Below are 16,749 nucleotides of genomic sequence, written 5' to 3' on the forward strand. Positions count from 1 at the left end.
CTCCTCCTTGTCATGCCTCCTCATGGGATGGCAGGCTGCTCACGGACCCCTCCTGTCCCTGTCTGTGTTCCTCCCTGTCCTTCCTGTTGGCAGTGACACTCAAGAGTTACCTTAGCAAAATGCTGATGTGATGGTTTGTTTTCTGTTCCTTAACTCTCCCTTCTTTACTGTTTTCTCTCCTTTTAACTTCACCCCACCCCACTGGCAGGCGTTTGGTATTCTCCTGAAATTCCAGTTGTTCAGTCAAAATAGTAGACACTCTGATAAATCTGTGCATACTGAAATCTTAGAGCATTTTTATTTTAAAAAAATGAGTCTAGAGGTGCCTGGGTGGCTCAGTTGGTTAAGCGCCCAACTCTTGATTTCCGCTCAGGTCATGATCTCAGGGTCGTGAGTTGGAGCCCCTCGTTGGCCTCTGCGCTCAGTGGGGAGTCTGCTTGGGATTCTTTCTCCCTCTCCGCCTGCCCCCCTCCTCCTTGCACACTCTCTCTCTCAAAAATAAAAAATAAAACAAAATAAAAAATGAGTCTAATCCCAGGAACAGATAAAGACTGAAACACTAATACTGGAATATGAGCATGGGTGGGGAAAGTCTGTGTGAGCAGGTGATATTTCCATTGCTCTTTAAATCACAACACAAATGAATATTCACTTAGTTTAGTAGATACTTAGTGCATCCCTAGCTATGTACAAAAATGACCTCCCACAGGCTGTGATCATGCCTGAAACTCAGCCCTTGAGACTTAATTTCTCAGGGAGAGTCATCCTACTGCAGGAATCCCATTTTGAATTGTGTATTTCTCCCAGAGAGGCAACATATTCGGCCTTTATTATTGTTCTCATTCTCCAGTCATTATCATCTCAGAATAAACTTGTCAATGGCTTGTCAATGACTGAGCAAGGCACTGCAGGAATGAGGCATGAGGCCGGTAAATTCTGATGGAATTCAGGTTGAGTCTAGAACTGCCCTGTTCAATGGAAATGTAATGTGAGACACATGTTGACATGTGGCTCCCGGCTACCGTTCCGGACCATGTGGGTCTAGAGCAAGAACATGACTAGGAGGAAGGCCTGGAAGGGGACACTGCAGTATGAGAAGCTGGGGGTCCCTGGTGATCCCTAAAGGGGAGGAGAGTTGGAGGGCAGCGTCAAGACTTGAGGCATCTGTCTACTCGCTACTGAGCTAGACGTGAGCCTTCGCTCACCAAGGAGACGGTTTGAGTTTTCACACTCACCCAGTAACTAAACATGACAGGAACTGTGGAAAGGGCTTGCATGGTCACTCCTAGACACAGACACAAAGAAAGGCAAAGGTGATGAGAATAGTCCAGGCCCTCCTCTTGCATTTCCCAGAGCCCAGCACATCTCCATCCCACTCTCCCCTCCCCTGCTGCTCCTCCCTATCCCCTTCTCTCAGGCTGTCTGTCCCAGGCCCCCCTTATCCCTCAGCCCCAGGTTTAGGGGGAGGGGTGAAAGCTGGACAAAAATGAGCTCATTCAAGAAAAACTAAGTGGCCCCATTTGTAAAGAGCTATTTCTACTCTCCTTCCTGTGAAGTTTTATTTAAGCAAGACATTTTTCCATCTTCTTTCAGAGCTCTTCATCTTAGGTCATGTGTGACAGAGAGTGTTTCTCAGCCACCTTCCCTTTTAATTCATCTCCTAAGTGAGCCTGGGTGGAGTCCCACTGTCTAGAATGCACAGAATGAGTCTCTGGGGTAGGCCCTAGAATCCAGCAACCAGGATGCCTAAAATCTCTTGTCTTCAAGCTCCGGGAGCTGGGGTATCAGGAGAGATGCTGCCAGACTGAGCTGACTCCTCTTTCTCTTGTAGTCACATCCAACCCACCGGCAAGTCCTGTTAGCTCTACTCTGATTCCTTTCATTGCCATCTCTCCCACCTCCTGCTACTACCTGGTTCAAGCCACCAGCATACATGGACCACTGCAGAAGCCTCGGAACTGGTCTCCTACTATCATTCTTGTCCTCTTAGAGTTTGTTCTGTCCTTGGAAGTCAGAGTAAGGCTTAAAACTCAGATCAAGTCACTTCCTTGCTTCAAACTTCCAAGGACTTTTCATCACACTTGGAGTAAAATCTAGACTTGAACGTGATCTATAAGGCCCCATGCAGTCTCTCCCAGGGCTCACCTTGTGCTTTGTTGGCCTTCTGCCTGTTCTTTGGAGTGCTTTCCTACCCCAGGGGCTTAACAACTAACTATATCCTACCACCTCTGTGGAGGTAAGAAAATAAAATGATGAAATGCCCAGCACAGAAGATTCCAGCAATCCATGCCATCTTCATGGGGAGGAAAATGTAACCAGCAGACCCTGGGTCATTTCACCACAAAATCCAACACAGAGCTGAGATAGACCGAAGTAGTAAGATAACAACGAGATGATGTATCTGTGTCTCCCAAGTCCTCAACTAGGTTGAGTTCCTCTTGAAGCTGGTTCTGGGGTCAACCCAGGAAGGTCAGAACTGGTGAGGGATCCAGGCCTGATAAGGGCTGGAGTGGGAGCTCAGTCTTCTCTGCAAGGAGGAGGCTAAGAGGCCCCAGTGGAGTCTGAGGAATGTGAGCACATACCTGCTCATATCTCATCCTTTCTCAACATCTCTAGAAGGCAGGTATTGTTGTACCTATTGCCACCTAAGGGAGGCAAGGAGGTTAAGTGATTTGCTCAGGATCACACAGCTAGTAAATGGCAGAGCTAGGATTGTTCCTAGGGCTATTTCTCTCATTCTACCACAAAAGCTCTCCCCAAACCTCTCTCAGCATAAGGATTGCCTGGGATGCATGCTAAAATTCTTTTTTGGGCCCCCTCCACTGAATCAGAATGTCCAAAGGAGGGCCTAGGCATTTGTTTCTATAACAACCCCCCCTCACCATTTTAATCAACAGGTAAGTCTGGGGAATGTTGTGCTATGCTATAGGGTCAAAACCCTGTTTTAAAAAACATAAGCTCCAAATGGATTAGGCTTGTTTTTTCCCTTTCAGTTCTCAGAGACCAAAGAATATGTATCCAAACCAAATGACGCACAAATAGTGCAATTTTAATCTGAACTATGTGACGTGCAATGGCCCCTGGGGTACAGGGAAGGAGCAAGGCTGGACAGGAGCCTCATCCCACCACTTTCAAGCCATGTGACCTTACATCTAATCTACAAAATGCAGAAACAAAATAGAATAATGTAAGCAAAAGTATTTAGGTAAAATGTAAAGACTTTACAATTGAAAGGAGCTCATCTGTTTTATACTAATCAAGGAACATAAACATTATCGTGACAGTGTTTTAACAAAGCTTTCTAATCAAACACTGCAGTCTCTAGTCCTCACTATATAATGATTTGTTCTTTCATTTATTGGGTCTGTTCAACATGCCAGGCACAGTTCTGGACACTAGAGATATGGCATGGATGGTCAGGCTCAGGCGGTGTTTACCTTCATAGGGGAAGCCACAGAGTAAACCACTGAACACAGTAATGACAGACTGAATAGAAAAGGGAAGGAACAGAACATTGGGACAGCGAGTGAGTGGCTGGAGCTAGGGAAGGCCTCCCTGAGGAGGTGACATCTCAACCAAACCTAAGGGTGAAAAGGAGTCCATCCTGTGGTGAGCCAAAAGAATATTCCAGGCAGGTGGAACAGCAGTGCAACTGCTTAGCCTCCTCCTTGCAGAGAAGACTGAGCTCCCACTCCAGCCCTTATCAGGCCTGGATCCCTCACCAATTCTGACCTTCCTGGGTTGACCCCAGAACCAGCTTCAAGAGGAACTCAACCTAGTTGAGGACTTGGGAGACACAGATACATCATCTCGTTGTTATCTTACTACTTCGGTCTGTCTCAGCTCTGTGTTGGATTTTGTGGTGAAATGACCCAGGGTCTGCTGGTTACATTTTCCTCCCCATGAAGATGGCATGGATTGCTGGAATCTTCTGTGCTGGGCATTTCATCATTTTATTTTCTTACCTCCACAGAGGTGGTAGGATATAGTTAGTTGTTAAGCCCCTGGGGGGTCAGACTGCCTGGATTGGAATCCTGTTTCTGCCCTCTGTAAGCTGTGTGATCTTGGGCAAATTGCTTAACCTCTGTACCTCACTTTCTTCATCTATAAAAAGGGCATAATAATAGATACTATCTCCTAGGGTTGTTATGGGGATTAAGTGAGTGAATACATGGTAGGTGCTGAGAACAATGCCTGGCACAAAGTAAGTGCTCAGCCAGGGTTAGTCATGACAGTTCTCTCAAGGATAGCCGTGGAATGAAACACAAAACAAAATCCAAAGGAGACAACACACTTCATCTAAACTGCAGGCATAAGCAGTGGTTCTGACAACAGCCATCTGAGTCTCATTTCTACTAGTTTTCTCCTTGAAACAATGGTCTTTGCTTGAGCTTCACATTTCTTTCTTTCTTTTTTTTAAATTTTAATTTTATTTCATTTAAATTCAATTAATTAACATATAGTGTATTATTAGTTTCAGAGGTAGTTTAGTGATTCATCAGTTGCATATAACACCCAGTGCTCATTATATCAAGTGCCCTCCTTAATGCCCATCACCCAGTTACCCCATCCCCCACCCACCTCTCCTCTAGCAACCCTCAGTTTGTTTCCTATAGATAAGAGTCTCTTAAATTTGTCTCCCTCTCTGATTTCATCTTATTTAATTTTTCCCTCCCTTCCCTGATCCTCTGTTTTGTTACTTAAATTCCACATATGAGTGAGGTCATATGATCATTGTTTTTCTCTGATTGACTTATTTCAGTTAACATAATAGCCTCTAGTTCCATCCATGTTGCTGCAAATGGTAAGATTTCAATTTTTTGATGGCTGAGTAATATTCCATTGTATATATACACCATATCTTCTTTATCAATTCATCAGTGGATGGACAGGTGGGTTCTTTCCATATTTTGGCTGTTGTGGACATTGCTGCTATAAACATTGGGGTGCAGGTGCCCCTTAAAATCATTATGTTTATATCCTTTGGATAAATAGGGCAGCTCTATTTTCAACTTTTTGAGGAACCTCCATACTGTTTTCCAGAGTGGCTGCACCAGCTTGCATTCCCACCAGCAGTGTAGGAGGGTTCCCCTTTCTCCACATCCTCACCAACATCTGTCATTTCCTGATTTGTTAACTTTAGCCATTCTGACTGGTGTGGGGTGATATCTCATTGTGGTTTTGATTTGTATTTCCCTGATGCCGAGTGATGTTGAGCACTTTTTCATGTGTCTGTTGGCCATTTATATGTCTTCTTTGGAGAAATGTCTGTTCATGTCTTCTGCCCATTTCTTTTTTTAAAGATTTTATTTATCTGTTCGAGAGAGAGTGAGAGAGAGCATGAGTGGGGGGAGGGGCAGAGGGAGAGGGAGAAGCAGACTCTCAGCTGAGCGGGGAGCCTGATGCAGGGCTCAATCCCAGGACCCTGGTGATAATGACCTGACCTGAAGGCAGACACTTAACAGATTGAGCCACCCAGGCGCCCTGACTTCTGCCCATCTCTTGACTGATTTTTTTGTTTTTTTGGGTGTTGAGTTTGATAAGTTATTTATAGATCTTGGATACTAGCCCTTTATCTGATATGTCATTTACAAATATCTTCTCCCATTCTGTCGGTTGTCTTTTGGTTTTGTTGTCTGTTTCCTTTGCTGTGCAAAAGCTTTTTATTTTGATGAAATCCCAATAATTCATTTTTGCTTTTGTTTCCCTTGCCTTTGAAGACCTGTCTAGCCAGAAGTTGCTGCAGCCAAGGTCACAGAGGTTGCTGCCCGTGTTCTCCTCTAGGATTTTGATGGATTCCTATTTCACATTTAGGTCTTTCATCCATTTTGAGTTTATTTTTGTGTATGGTGTAAAAAAATGGTCCAGTTCCATTCTTCTGCATGAGGCTGTCCAATTTTCCCCACACCATTTGTTGAAGAGATTATCTTTTTTCCATTGGATATTCTTTCCTGCTTTGTTGAAGATTAGTTAACCATAGAGTTGAGGGGCCATTTCTGGGTTCTCTATTCTGTTCTCTATTACATTGATCTGTGTCTGTTTTTGTGCCAGTACCATACTGTCTTGATGATGACAGCTTTGTAATAGAGCTTGAAGTCTGGAATTGTTATGCCACCAGCTTTGCTTTTCTCTTTCAACATTCCTCTGGCTATTTGGGGTCTTTTCTGGTTCCTTACAAATTTTAGGATTATTTGTTCCAGCTCTGTGAAAAATGTTGATGGTATTTTGATAGGGATTGCATTGAATGTATAGATTGCTTTGGGTATCATGACATTTTAACAATATTTGTTCTTCCAATCCATGAGCATGGAATGTTTTTCTACTTCATTGTCTCTTCCTCGATTTCTTTCATAAGTGTTCTATAGTTTTCTGAGTACAGATCCTTTGCCTCTTTGGTTAGGTTTATTCCTAGGTATCTTATGGTTTTTGGTGCAATTGTAAATGGGATGGATTCCTTAATTTCTCTTTCTTCTGTCTCATTGTTAGTGTTTAGAAATGTAGGTGACTTCTGTGCATTGATTTTATATCCTGCCACATTGCTGAATTCCTGTATGAGTACTAGCAATTTTTTGGTGGAGTCTTTTGGGTTTTCAACATAGAGTATCATGTCATCTGTGAAGAGTGAAAGCTTGACTTCTTCTTTGCCAGTTCAGGTGCATTTTATTTCTTTCTGTTGTCTGATTGCAGAGACTAGGACTTCTAGTACTATATTGAAACAGTGGTGAGAGTGGACATCCCTGTCATGTTCCTGACCTTAGGGCTCTCAGTTTTTCCCCATTGAGATTGGTATTCTCTGTGGGTTTTTTGTATATGGCTTTTATGATATTGAGGTATGTTTTCTCTATCTCTATACTGCAGGGAGTTTTTTATCAAGAAAGGATGCTGTATTTTGTCAAATACTTTTTCTGCATCTATTGAGAGGATCATATGGTTCTTGTCCTTTCTTTTATTAATGTAGTGTATCATGTTGATTGATTTGTGGATGTTGAACCACGCTTGCAGCCCAAGAATAAATCCCACATGGTCGTGGTGAATAATCCTTTAAAGTACTGTTGGATCCTATTAACTAGTATCTTGGTGAGAATTTTTGCATCCATGTTCATCAGGGATATTGGTCTGTGATTCTCCTTTTTGGCGGGATCTTTGTCTGGTTTTAGGATCAAGGTAATGCTGGCCTCAAAGAATGAATTTGGAAGTTTTTCTTCCATTTCTATTTTTTGAAAAAGCTTCAGAAGAATAGGTATTAATTCTTTTTTAAATGTTTGGTAGAATTCCACTGGGAGGCCATCCAACCCTGGAGTATTGTTTGTTGGGAGATCTTTGATTACTGCTTCAATTTCTTTGCTAGTTATGGCTCTGTTCAGGTTTTCTGTTTCTTCCTGTTTTTGTTTTGATAGTTTATATTTCTAGGAATGCATCCATTTCTTCCAGATTGCCTAATTGGTTGGCATATAGTTGCTCATAATATGCTCTTATAATTGTATTTCTTCATTGTTGGTTGTGATCACCTCTTTCATTTATGATTTTATTTATTTGGATCCTTTCTCTTTTCTTTTTGATGAGTCTGGCTAGGGGTTTATTGATCTTGTTAATTCAAAGAACCAGCTCCTAGTTTCATTGATCTATTCTACTGTTCTTTTGATTTCTATTTCATTGATTTCTGCCCTAATCTTTATTATTTCTCTTCTCCTCCTGGGTTTAGGCTTTATTTGCTCTTCTTTCTCCAGCTCCTTTTGGTGTAAGGTTAGGTTGTGTATTTGAGACCTTTCTTGTGTCTTGAGAAAGGCTTGTATTGCTATATACAGCCTTTGCTGCATCCCAAAGGCCCTGAACAGTTGTGTTTTCATTTTCATTTGTTTCCATGAATTTTTAAAATTCTTTTTTAATTTCCCAGTTGACCCATTCATTCTTTAGTAGGATGCTCTTTAACCTCCATGTATTTGTGTTCCTTCCAAATTTTCTCTTGATTGAGTTCAAGTTTTAAAGCATTGTGGTCTGATAATATGCAGGGAATAATCCCAATCTTTTGGTACTGGTTGAGACCTGATTAGTGACCCAGTATGTGATGTATTGTGGAGAATGTTCTGTGTACACTCAAGAAGAATGTGTATTCTGCTGCTTTAGGATGAAATTCTCTGAATATATTTGTGAAGTCCATCTGGTCCAGTGTGTCATCCAAAGCCCTTGTTTACTTGTTGATATTCTGCATAGATGATCCGTCCATTGCTGTGAAAGGAGTGTTGAAGTCTCCTACTATTAATGTATTATTATCAATACATTTCTTTATTTTGGTTATTAGTTGGTTTATATAATTGGCTGCTCCCAAGTTAGGGGAATAAGTACTTAAAATTGTTAGCTCTTCTTGTTGGTTAGACCCTTTTATTCTGATATAGGGTCCTTCTCCATCTCTTATTACAGTCTTTGGTTTAAAATCTAGTTTGTCTAATGTAAGCTACCCCAGCTTTCTTTTGATGTCCATTAGCATGATAAATTGTTCTCCACCCCCTCACTTTCAATCTGGAGGTGTCTTTGGGTCTAAAATGAGTCTCTTGTAGACAACATATCAGTGGTTCTTGTTTTTTAATCCAATCTGATGCCCTGTGTCTTTTGATTGGAGCATTTAGTCCATTTACATTAAGAGTGATTATTGAAAGATATGAATTTAGTACCATTGTATTACTTGTAAAGTCCCTGTTTCTGTATATTGTCTCTGTTCCTTTCTGGTCTTTGTTACTTTTGGGCTGTCTCTTCACTCAAAGGAGCCCCTTTAATATTTCTTGCAGTGCTGGTTTAGTGATCACAAATTCTTTTACTTTCTGTTTGTTCAGGAAGCTCTTTATCTCTCCTTCTATTCTGAATGAGATCCTTGCTGGATAAAGTATTCTTGGCTGCGTATTTTTTCATTTAGTACCTTGAATATATCATGCTAGTCCTTTCTGGCCTGCCAGGTCTCTGTGGACAGGTCTGCTTCCAACCTTATGTTTCTACCCTTGTAGGTTAAGGACCTCTTGTCCCAAGCTACTTTCAGGATTTTTTCTTTATCTCTGAAATTTGCAGGCTTCACTATTATGTGTTGAGGTGTTGACCTATTTTTATTGATTTTGAGGAGGGTTCTCTGTGCCTCCTGGACTTGAATGCCTGTTTCCTTCCCCAGATTAGGGAAGTTCTCAACTATAATTTGTTCAAATAAACCTTCTGACCCCTCTCTTTCCTCTTCCTCTGGGACCCCGATTATTCTAATATTGTATTGCTTTATGGTATCATTGATCTTTCATATCCTCCCTATGTGATCCAGTAATTGTTTATTTCTCTTTTTCTCAGCTTTTTTATTCTCCATCATTTTGTGTTCTATACCACTGACTCTTCTGCGTCATTTATCCTAGCAGTTAGAGCCTCCATTTTTTTTTATTGCATCTCAGCAATAGCCTTTTTGATTTCAGCCTGATTAGATTTTAGTTCTTTTATTTCTCCAGTAAGGGATTCTCTAGTGTCTTCTATGCTTTCTTCAAGCCCAGCTAGTTGTTTTGAATTGTAGTTCTGACATCTTACTTATATCCATATTGATTAAATCCCTGGCAGTGAGTACTGCCTCCTGTTCTTTCTTTTGGGGTGAGTTTTTCCATCTCATCATTATGTCCAGAAAAGAATAGATGAAAGGGAGAGAAAATACAAAAATAGCAACAACAACACCAGAAAAATACACATTAAACAAACCAGAAGATAACAGAAAACAAACAAACAAACAAAAAAAGAGGGAGAGAGAGAGAGAAATCAAACAAAACATAGAACAGAACACAACAATAAACTAGATCCTGAGTGTATTTTGGTCTGTTTTTCAGAAGAAACTAGGTCCCAAAATAGGAAAGAAAGAAAAACTTACATATATACAAAAATAAAATTGAATACAATAAAAGGAAACCAAAAATGAAATATATATATATATAATGTAAATGTAAAAATAAAAATTAAAAAAGACTTAAAAAAAGAATTGATAAAATAAGAAACATGCTGAAAAGAAAAAAATATACAACTGAAAGACTAAAGAATAATAAGAAAAAAGCCACAAATGCTATATACTCTTTTCCCCAAGAGCTGAAGTTTTGCAGTTCTCTGTAATTGGTAAACTTGGTATTAGCTGGATGTTTGTTCTGGTCTTCTGGGGGAGGGGCCTGTTGTGCTGATTCTCAGGTGTCTTTGCCCGAGCAGAATACACCCCCCTTGCCAGGGGGCTGGGCTCAGTGTAAGCAGCCCCAGACTGCATTATGTAGTGCTGTTTTGCTCCCTGAAGGCTTTCAGCATGATGGGGGGATGAAAATGGCAACACCCCGATCTCTAGTTCCAGAGCTGAAAGTTTGTGCCCCCCCCACTCTTCAGTGAGCCCTCACAGAAAAGCAGTCAATCACTCTTGTCTCCCTTGTTTGTTTGTTCCTTCCTTCTTTCCTTCTTTCCTTCCTTCCTTCTTTCCTTCCTTCCTTCCTTCCTTCCTTCCTTCCTTCCTTCCTTCCTTTCTTTCTTTCTCCCTCCCTCTGAGATTTTATTAAGGAAAAGAAATCATGATTTTCTTTAGTTGAGGTGAAAAGACTGCTTCATAAGTTCATATGTTGTACAAGCCACTGCTTGAGAGGGAACACAGAGAATGTAATTAAGAGATAAACCACGATATAATCCTCTTTGAATTCCATGGTGTCCATAGACGTACTTCATAGTCTCCCACATGGCAAGGCAGTTTTCAGATTCTGGAAGAACAGTTCCTAATTGCATTCGCCGATGAGTTACATCAAATGGGTAGGATATTGTCTGTGCTATGGCTTTGGCAACACCCCCACAAAATAAGTTTATGTGGGTTTTCAAAACTAAGATGTTAGGATTGTCTGATGAAGGTCTGCCAAGAAGGGGGGGGAGCATGGGAAAGCCCAATACTCTTTAAGGTACCAATAGTAAAAAATGAAACACCTGCTTATGGAGCCATTCCTAATATAGTGGGCATCAGGCCTCTGTAAAATCCAAGGAAACCACCTTCCTTTGCATAAATTGTCTTGAATGCATGAATAATTCCTGTCTAAGTGTGTTCCCCTTTCACCTGGAGTGCTAGGCGTACTCTCAGCATGTCAAGAGGGTAAGGACAGATAACTGCTGTCACAGCTGCCGTGGATCCAGCCATTAACCTGTGCACATGACTGGAAACCCCGAGCTTTGTAGTAGTTAATGTTTTATAATGCTCAAATGCCATAAACTGGATTGCACCGTAGGGAGAGATTTGGATCATCATTACATATACCTTTATATAATCCAAGGTATCCCTCCTTTTGGGGAACAGCACCCAATGCAGCAAATACTCCTCAATGTTTGTAATGGTGATTGTGAGCTTGTAATAAAACTTCTACTCGATCCAAAGGAGCGACTGTTGTTTTGGCACACATTCCGGCCAGAAAGGAGTGCAGCCTGTGGAAGTCCCAACGGGCAGTGGGCCCTCCAGCTCCTGCCACCTATGGGCATCGAGGGAGGGGGGGTCGGCCGCTGCCACCGCCATCAGGACCGGGGCCCCCTCAGGAACTCTGGTGGCCAATTTACAGGCCGCGGGCTGGGGCCATGGTCACAGTGGGCGGTGACAGGGCACCAACCGCCGTGCGGGTGGGAGGGAATGTCTCCCTGGTTTCTACCTGCTCTCTGTGTTCACCCAGCCCGTGACTGAGCGTTTTTATCTCAGGCATGACCCTATTTTGAGTCTCCAAACTTTATGGCTTCCTAAGGCAGGGACCCATGCTATTTCTCTTGGGGGGAGTAACAGGGGTTTCGCTGGGGTTCTGCTGCTTGCTGGGTCGCTGCTTCAAGAGCAGTTCTCTGACTGTGCTGGGGCTTGGGGTTTATGGCAACACCGAGCAGAAAGCCCATTCCTGAGCTCTCTGTTTGCAGCTGGCTTCCCTGCTCTGATGCTTGGGAACTCAGCTGCACTCAGGCATCCCTGTTCTTTTTGTGACCCCAGGGATCCTGAGACCACGCTGTCCCACCTAGGATTCTGCCCCACTTTGCCACCTGATCGCCTTTCAGGCAGACTTCTAAAAGTTCCAATTTTGCATTCTGCTGATTATAACACCTCTGGTACCCAGCTTAAGGAGGCTCCTTCCCCCAAAGGTTTATCTTCCAATATATTGCCTCAGATTCACGTCCCTGCACCTCCTACCTTGCAAAAAGTGGTTGCTTTTCTTTTGTAGAATTGCAGCCATTCTTTTCTCAGATCTCTGGCTAATTTTGCAGGTGTTCAGAATGATTTGATAACTATCTAGCTGAATTCCGGGGACCAGACGAAATTAGGGTCCCCTATGCCTCCACCATCTTCACTCTAAACTTCACATTTAGATCAAAACCCTGCTCTTTGCTCTAGGCCTGGGATGCTTTTTCTCTCTCACTCCCCTCCCACTCCCATGTACTTGTAGAACAGGGGCATATATTCTGTGTTCTGTGGAGTGGTCTACAGAGGTGCTTTAGACTTTCTGTAAAATTCAATTTGAATGCTATTTAAATATAATTGTTAAAAAAAAACCTATAAAGAAGTACCTGGTCAGAAGTATCCTAGACCAAGTTCTAACATGCCAGAGACTACCTCCTTATTTAGGGCTGGCAGGTTAACTCATTTTGTGCAGACTTTGGAATAAAATGGCTTCTGCTATCTCAGTATGTATTTGAAGTTCTTATACGTTTGTCTTTGATTAAGAAGGTGATAATCCCAAGCTGCTCTTTCATTTGTGTATATGCATTGTTTGTTTTCTTGTTTGAATCTAGACAACCCATGTCGAAATTTAGGCCTGAGAGTGTTGTAGTGGTGAGTTCCCCATCATGGCCCATGGTCATGGCTCACATGTGTCTAGAAGGCTCAGTGCATCTTCTTGGAGCATAGACTCCTCAGGTCGCACAGTCGACCAGGTAGTAATAAGTGAAAGCACAATGTGGCCATCATACCTTATTTGAGATAGTCTTTGAAATTCTTTTAAATTGGGGAGACTTGTTTGCTTTTTAGATGTAAGATAAGGAAAATCAAGCAGTTTTTAGAAATTGTTAGTGATTCAGCTTTGAAACAAGAATTTCCCAATTTTTACTTTTCAAATTTCTGGATTAGTTTCATTGTAGAGTATTCTGAGATTATTATACGATTAACTTTCTTTTTAACTACTCCCATTTCCACTCCTTATATGTCAGTGGGGACATTCTGTGTACTGTGCATTGAGACAAACTATAGAAAGAATATGGATCCTGAATCTGATTAAGCAAGCAGTTGGCATCCTTAATTGTGAATTCTTGTTTTTACGGTTTTAGTTGACTTCACAGTAAGTACTCTACATTTGAACTTAAAAGTTTAAAATAATAAAATACTACTTTTATTTTTCTGATGATGTAGAATTCTACTTTAAAACAAGGTATACCTAATTTAAAAAAGTTTAAATCCATATTCTTAAAAGCATTGTAGTAGAAGCGAAGCTGGAATAGCCTGTCCTGTGGAGAAAAGGCAATCAGAAGTTGCCATCACGTTAATCACATAAAGTGGTCAACAGACTTTTAGAGGCAGATGTTGCTTTTATATCAGATATAAACATTGGTAGCATTTCTCGTCCTAAGTACCTGTTTGGTCCATTTCTCTAATACGGACTTCTGGATCCCAGCAGTTCTCTTGGACCACTCTGAAGACCTTCCCATCTTTCAGCATCTTTGCTTCTCCCTAGGGCAGAAAACTCACATCAGCAAAAGGTGTGACCTAGGCTTACTTAGATTTATTCTTCCTTGTATGCTTTGGAACATGGTTCTCCCCTAACATTTTTAGGGGTTTTTACTTAATCCTCAGAAAAGTAGAAGTCTGTTCATTTAACGGGACTCAGCTTTTCATCCTCATGCCATAATGTTGGCCTGGAATCGAAGGGGTGTGCTCTGTGAGTGTCAGTGGCTGGACACAGAGAGAACAAGGTCATGGTCATGGCCTTTTGGGGCAGCATACTGAGGATGGCTGTTCATCTTGCTGATCTCAACTGCTGGCTACAGGACCCAAGAGGATGGCCCAGTGCCTGGAAAACTCCAGATCCATAACATTTTAGATTTGGAAAGGCCCTCTGAGATAGACCATCTAGTCCAACCCTCTTGTTTTATAGAAAAGAAACAGATGGGTAGTGACAGTAAATGATTTGTCTATCAGAGCAGGGCTCACTGATGTCAACACCTGCAGGAGGAGGCAGGCAATGAAGTGAATCAGTCTAGTAGCATATATGAAATTTGGTGCTAAGTTGTTAGCTTCCACCAGGCATCATGCCTGCCTGTGCACACTACATTTAATACTCAGTGCAAGGAGTCCTCTAAAGTGGACTTTCAATTTGTGATCCCTAAAGAAAAGGGAAAGGTCTGATCCAGGTCCCTGAAATCATAGTGATCAATGGGGATCAAATCCCCATTCTACCACTTACTGTGGTATAATAATAGTAATCCCTTACCTTAAAGGGATCTTGTAAGCATGAAATGGGATAATCCCTGTAATGCACTTAGTGGAGTTTCTGACACATAAGTGCTAGTTATTCTCAGTATTAGTTATTAATGATGTATAGCTAATTAGGGACGAGACTATTTCCTGATATTTCCCTGCTTTGAGGGCACATCACCTCCGGCGGTGCTTCAGGGCCTCAGGATCGCCCTTGGGCCCTACGTGATGGCTGAATGGGCATGTGGTGATCAAAGGCCTTGAGCTCTGCTTGGTGGAGTCCTTCACCTTCCTCCTCTTCCTCTTGGCTTGATTGTGAGTGGTACACAGGCCCTGCCACAGCTTTCTTCTCCATTCTTCTATTCCTTGGACAAGACCTTCTCTGTCTCATGCATGGAGAAAGTTGACCACTTTTCACCTTCAAGTGTGGCAGCCCATTCATATCTGGCATGCATACATAAGACCTTACATCTAAGTTTCCATTTCTCATGGCTGGGGAAAAGGTCAGTGAACAACTTGTACATCCTGAGACAGATGTCCATACCTAGGCATAGCTGAGTCTCTTGACATCAGGACATCAGGATTTATTTGCCTCAGTTCCCATCCTTTGTTGACCTTGGCAGCATCTGAACCTCCTTCCCAGCTTGGGAAATCTCCTACAAGGCAGGTCCCAGATACCCTCTCATAAAGCCCCACCCCCAATGCTTGCTCTCCTTGCCCCAAGCTTGACCAGCAGTGCTTGGTTTTTAATCAAGAGGAAGTGATGCTTAAAGACAGGATCGGTGAATTTATTCTGCCAGTGATTCCAGCAGTGGCCACGTGCTGGGTCCATTGGCAGTGGTGTTGGTGGCAGTGTCCAGTGTCCAGCTGGGAGGCAACAGCTCCCTAGCCAGGCTAGTCCTGTGGTGTGGTCTTGGCTGTGGCTTCAATCACCTGCACATCTTATGAGTGGCTCCCTAGGCATTTGTAATTCTGGAGGGGCTTAAAACACTTGCAACCAATTCCTTTTCTGCTTAAACTGACCATTGTTGGTTTCCATTGTTTGCAACGAAGCGTCCAGAATGATACTGATTGCACAAATAGAATATAGGAACACATGTCTTTCCATTTGGTGAAGAAGGGAGGGGAGAGGAATGATGGTAAAAGAAAAAGTGAAGAAATACACTTTTATTTGGCAAATTAGAGGCTTTATTTTTCTTTTGCTCCTAAATAGGAAAGCTTAAGCACCATAAAGCACCCAGAATAGCAGAGTGCTGAAAGAGCATGCACTCCAACAGACCTGGGTTTGAATCTCCTGAAGTTACTTACTACCAGTAGAAGAGGCTAAGTTAGGGGATTTCTGAGTTGAAGCCTCACTTTTTCTATCTGCAAAATGTGGACAATTATATTTGTCATGCTTGTGGCCACCCAGCATCTTTGGAACACTTTTGTGTGTGAATAAATGTTATGAAGGAGAATCCAGACTTCACTTCCCCAGGCTCCCTTGTAGTGAGGGTACGAACATGCGTGCAGGAGCTGCGTTCTGCTATGGGTGTTGTCTGAGGTGTCAGACGTGGCTGGAGCAGAAACGTCAGCACTCTGGTCTCCAGTCTCAGCAGCATCAGCATGAGTATGAGCTTCCTGTCTGTGGCCAGGAGGGGCGGCACTTGCCTCTTTGCTGGAGCAGTCCGCCACGTATGATTGGGCATTGTGCATGTTAGCACGGCCTCTGGTTTTGATCTGTTGTCTTCCCAGGAGGTTTGTGAGCTGCCTTTCTACTAAAGCAAGCTAGAGTGTGTTCTGTTATTTGCAACTAAGAACACTGGGTAAAACAGAAGATTCAATAGAAATAGAATATTTGTGAAGAACCAGGTCAGAGAACATGCTCCATCATTTCAGGCCAGATTTTACCATATATTATCAATGGCAATGGAGGAACTTGGGTTTCTCTGGGCGATGCATAAGTAAGTTTTGGTTTCAGATAAAGCAGGGCACATTAAAGCAGAAATGGATCATTTAGTTCAACCCTTGCATTTAGCAGTAAGTCTATAAAATTCAGTGACTTGTCCAAGGTTATGGATCCATTTTCCATACCACCATGCTGATATTGGTAATTGGTGTCTATTTAGTAGGCAAAGGTTAATTACTATCATTTCCTACAGATTCTGCTCTTTTGAGGGGATGGCCCTCATTACATGGCAGGAGAATTGGACTCACTAAACTTCTCTCTCCACATCCTTCATGCTGGATCCATGGTAAAGCTAATGAATGACAGCAACTCTCGGTTGAACTTTTTCTGAGTGAAAAGTAACACA

General features: G+C 42.2%; 1 protein-coding gene and 1 pseudogene across 2 annotated transcripts in view; both read right to left on the reverse strand.

Annotated features, from left to right (window-relative positions):
- Positions 1-16,749, reverse strand: part of ACMSD (aminocarboxymuconate semialdehyde decarboxylase) — a 68,016-nt gene that overhangs the window by 34,723 nt on the left and 16,544 nt on the right. The window contains exons 3-4 of one of the 2 annotated variants that reach the window (XM_032425760.1): positions 13,615-13,711; positions 1,236-1,285 (exon numbers count right to left, since the gene is read on the reverse strand). In XM_032425760.1, the coding sequence (XP_032281651.1) occupies positions 1,236-1,285; positions 13,615-13,711 (147 nt within the window). Of the gene's footprint in view, positions 1-1,235; positions 1,286-13,614; positions 13,712-16,749 lie in introns of those variants that run through there. The other variant, XM_032425846.1, reaches the window with a different exon arrangement.
- On the reverse strand, positions 10,564-11,530 carry LOC116637581 (annotated as a pseudogene).

The sequence above is a fragment of the Phoca vitulina genome, unplaced genomic scaffold, assembly GCF_004348235.1.
Source record: "Phoca vitulina isolate PV1807 unplaced genomic scaffold, GSC_HSeal_1.0 scaffold1, whole genome shotgun sequence".
Classification (NCBI taxonomy): domain Eukaryota; kingdom Metazoa; phylum Chordata; class Mammalia; order Carnivora; family Phocidae; genus Phoca; species Phoca vitulina.